Here is a 3,897-nt window from a genome sequence, read left to right on the forward strand (position 1 = left end):
GAAAGAGTTGATTATTCAAAAGCAAAGATACTATGTGTCACATACCCATGATGTTTATCATAAATTGATTGAAAATAGAGCTTCAGTGTGGTGATGGAGCCACTTATGATGGTAACATCAAGTGTTGGTCACATGATGCAAATTGTCAAATTCATTCATGCAAAAGTGTGGAGAGGGGTGACGGTAGCCTATGACGTTGCGTTTAAAACATATCTACATATTTCCAATAGTACAAGCATTTTTTATAGCGGGTTAAGGAGGATGCAATGCATATAATTTGTGCATGGCATATCCTAAATTTGTTTGGATTGTTGTGTCACTGATTTGGGCACCATTATCTATGACATTATTGTCTTGCTCTGAGTGGATTTTCCCTCAAAGTTCAAGACTTTACCCTATCCTTCGTGTCTAACCATCCTTAATATCAAGGCCTATGGTACAAATCTCGAAATTTTCCGAAAAAGCACCATGATAAGTATACCTTGCAATTGAGCTCTACGAGCATCTTGTACCCACAAGAGTTACCATGATATCATACGGTTTTCTATGTCCTTGGTAGATTTACCTTTTCTTAAAAACCCTCCCGACTATAGGAGGGACAAGTGTCAACATGTTTGGATATCGTTGTGTTTGTTGAAATATTAAAGACAAAAAGAACCTTCCCATGTATGATAGTTTCCTTTACAGGGGGTTTATAATGTTCACTTAAAACTTTAACCATTTTAAGAAGGAAACCTATATAAAAACACATAAAATAAAATGGCAAATTGACAATAGAATAGGTTCTATATATATGTCAATGTTATTCAGACTTTGTGGAATCAAGTCATGTCAAGATAAGATACATTTATAAGCCACATCAATTACATCTACTCAAGGACTCAACATTAAAGTTTACAAAGGTCAAGTGATTGAGCCTGAACTGGCAAGTCTTTTCCAGAGAAATACATCCTAAAGCTGACACTTTATGATTAAATTTTGAATCGCTCTTTCTGATTCCATGAAGTTTTTCACTAAAAGTTGAACAGATGATTATTTCATTAGAAAGGCAATCTTTGAAGGAATTTTGAACTAGATAAAATTGCCACTAGATGGCGAAATGGGTGATAGTTGAGATATTTTTCTTAGTACTTGTTTAAAATGAAGACTAGAGGAGCCCCCTTCAGAAATTCCTTGGCGAACAATTTTCTTACATTGCTCAATGTTCTCCCTTATCACACTCCTCGATTGCATAAGCAATCTCACCTTCTCATCCACCTCTTGTCTCCCAAGCAAATTCTTCTTAGGTTCATCAAATTTAAGGGCAACATTCCATAAATCCGCGCATAGTCTACCATTGATCATTTGGTCGGCAAAGTAAGGCCAACCAAGCATAGGAACACCTGCTGCCATGCTCTCTATGGTGGAATTCCATCCATGATGTGTGAGAAAACCTCCAATAGCTCTATGAAAGAGTACTTCCTTTTGAGGAGCCCATGAAACAAAACAAGAATGTTTTCGCATTCGGTCCAAATATCCATCTGGAAATCCTATGGGTGTTTTGTCATTCATAAGGTCGGCCCTAACCACCCACAATATAGGTTGTTTGCACAACTCCAATCCTAGTGCCAATTCCGTGAATTGTTCGATGGTAAGTATTGCGACGCTTCCTAACGAAACATATAGTACCGACTTTTCCGGTTGCGAATCTAGCCATTGAAAGCAACTGTGGTCTTCAATCCATAGACTAGGTCCTATGTTATGTGATGGAATTTGCCCTTCTCTGTGACCATTAAAACACCAATTCGGTAACACAGGACCGATTGTGAATACATCCTTCTGAAAGGTCTCCCGGATGTGTTCCACGTAATCCTTCTCCAATTCATCAGATGTGTTTATGATTATGCATGTGGCATCTTCCAATAATTCACAGCATTGAACAAAATATTGGTTAATGGGGTTGTCAGGGTTAGGACATTGCCAGTATTTGGGCAAGTCCATCCATTTGAGTGGTGATAGGTTAGGGACACAATCTTCTGCAAAAACAAAATAAATATGGAGACAAATAAGAGGGGAAGCTGCTGAATGCAAATTAAAAATCAACCTACGCCTGAGTAAATGCAATGGATTTGATTTTTTGGAGATATCATATGGAATATGTTGCTATTGACCTGATTTTGTGCAGGAATTCATATGGATTTGAATATATTTGTCGAGACTTCTATCCAAATCATGTCATCAACAAGATGTTGTACCTATTATACATGATGGTAGGACTGATGGCACATAGTATTCCAGAATTTACTCCAAATATTGGTACTCTAATATTGTTTTCTTCCCCTGAATTACCCTTTATGGTTCTATTAATACATGATTAGGTGTATGCTTGTAAGACCTAAAACTGAGATCGGTAACATCCAAACAATGACCGACTATATTATATATGATTTCTTTACAAACATAAGCCCTCGGCCTCTTAAACACAATGGGGATGTTGCCAAACATAGTCATAACCTTCTCCATCATGGCATCAATGAATGAACTCAATTCCCATGACTTGGAGAGCCTAGATTAGCATTTACCGTGATGATCTAAAAGGATTGCCGAATCTACATCTATTTCTCCATCATACAATCAATGAATCCAACCAGCATCTACCAGCCTTAGCAATAACTTTTTAGATTCAGATTACTATTAATCAATACACAAAACAAGTTATCAGAAAAACCTAGAGCTATGAAAAAAGTATCTTACCCAGATGTGTCATTTGGTGACCAAGTTTCGGATAAGTGATCATGGATGCAAGGCTACCTGCACATTGTGGCCAAAAGGCGATGAGCGGAAGGCTGAATCTTGCAGCAAGAATACGGGCCACAGGAGTGAAGGCATCAGCCAGGATGAAAGTGATGGGGTCATCGGGATCTTGTAGAAGCCTCTCGATCAATTCTTCGAGGGGATGCAGGAAGGTGGACATAGAGATGATAGTCTCAATGATGCTGTCTCTGCCACTAGTGCTTCCACCCTTGCGTACCGGGTCCTGGAATGATACCATTCGGAAATGTGGTACATACTGATTTTGAAGGAGAGTGTTGTGGGTGTGGTGATCATTCACAAATGTGATTCGGATGATGCCGCCATCGCCATCTCCATAGCCGTGGCTCTCACAAATTCTACCAGCAGTAAGCTTGATGCAAAGCTCCGTTAATGGACCTATGTGGCCCTGTGCAGGAAAGGCCATGACTAATCCATGTGCTAACTTGGTCTTCATCTTCTCCCTTTGCCTCTCTCTCTCTCTCTCTCTCTGTTACTCAATCTATGGACTAATGAGAGGTTTATCTTGGCCTACAATCTTCTACCTCTCTCCAGATAGGTCTACAGATTAGACATAAGTCTGTGGTGTAATGAGAAGTTTTTCTGGGTCTGCAATCCTCTCCCTCTTTATATGTAGGTCTACAGATTAGACCTCATTCTATGGCTCTTAACTGCAGGGGACCACCATTGAAATTCTATAAAATGTATACCTTTTCATTCTCGTCACAATTTGATGGAGAATCATTAAAAAGTGAAAGCCTGTCAATCTAGGGCTTGGACGGCCTGTGAACTCGTTTCGGGAATTCTAGACGATCAGGGCCGTCCACTATGTTTACATCTAAAGCAAATGAAAATGAAAATGAAAAGAAATGAGAGAAAGGATCCTTTTTGGGGGGGGGGAAATTTGAAATCCATCTGTCTCTTCCCCGCTCTATGTGTGGTCTTTGTGTTTGTGTTTCTCTCTGTCTCTCTCTTCTGCTATTTCCTCTCTGGCGCACTCTGGACACACCCTGACCGCTTAGAGGGGATATTAAAGGAATCAGATATAGTTTGCCTAGTAGAAACACACCAAAGCCCAAATAGGGGACTCCCACGAGTCGAAGGATT

At 39.6% G+C, this 3,897-nt stretch overlaps 1 protein-coding gene across 1 annotated transcript; it reads right to left on the minus strand.

Annotated features, from left to right (window-relative positions):
- Nucleotides 1-1,055: 1,055 nt before the first annotated feature.
- On the minus strand, nucleotides 1,056-3,313 carry LOC147861507 ((R)-mandelonitrile beta-glucosyltransferase-like). The gene is made up of 2 exons (XM_087322135.1): nucleotides 2,734-3,313; nucleotides 1,056-2,015 (listed from the first exon to the last, which is right to left on the minus strand). Exons 1-2 carry the CDS (start codon nucleotides 3,245-3,247, stop codon nucleotides 1,072-1,074), a joined length of 1,458 nt encoding a protein of 485 aa, XP_087178261.1. The 5' UTR covers nucleotides 3,248-3,313; the 3' UTR covers nucleotides 1,056-1,071.
- Between the last annotated feature and the right edge of the window lie 584 nt (nucleotides 3,314-3,897).

This window comes from Azolla caroliniana, unplaced genomic scaffold, assembly GCF_043228905.1.
Source record: "Azolla caroliniana isolate FFs.n. ecotype wild unplaced genomic scaffold, voAzoCaro1.0.p SCAF_7, whole genome shotgun sequence".
In the NCBI taxonomy this organism is placed as follows: domain Eukaryota; kingdom Viridiplantae; phylum Streptophyta; class Polypodiopsida; order Salviniales; family Salviniaceae; genus Azolla; species Azolla caroliniana.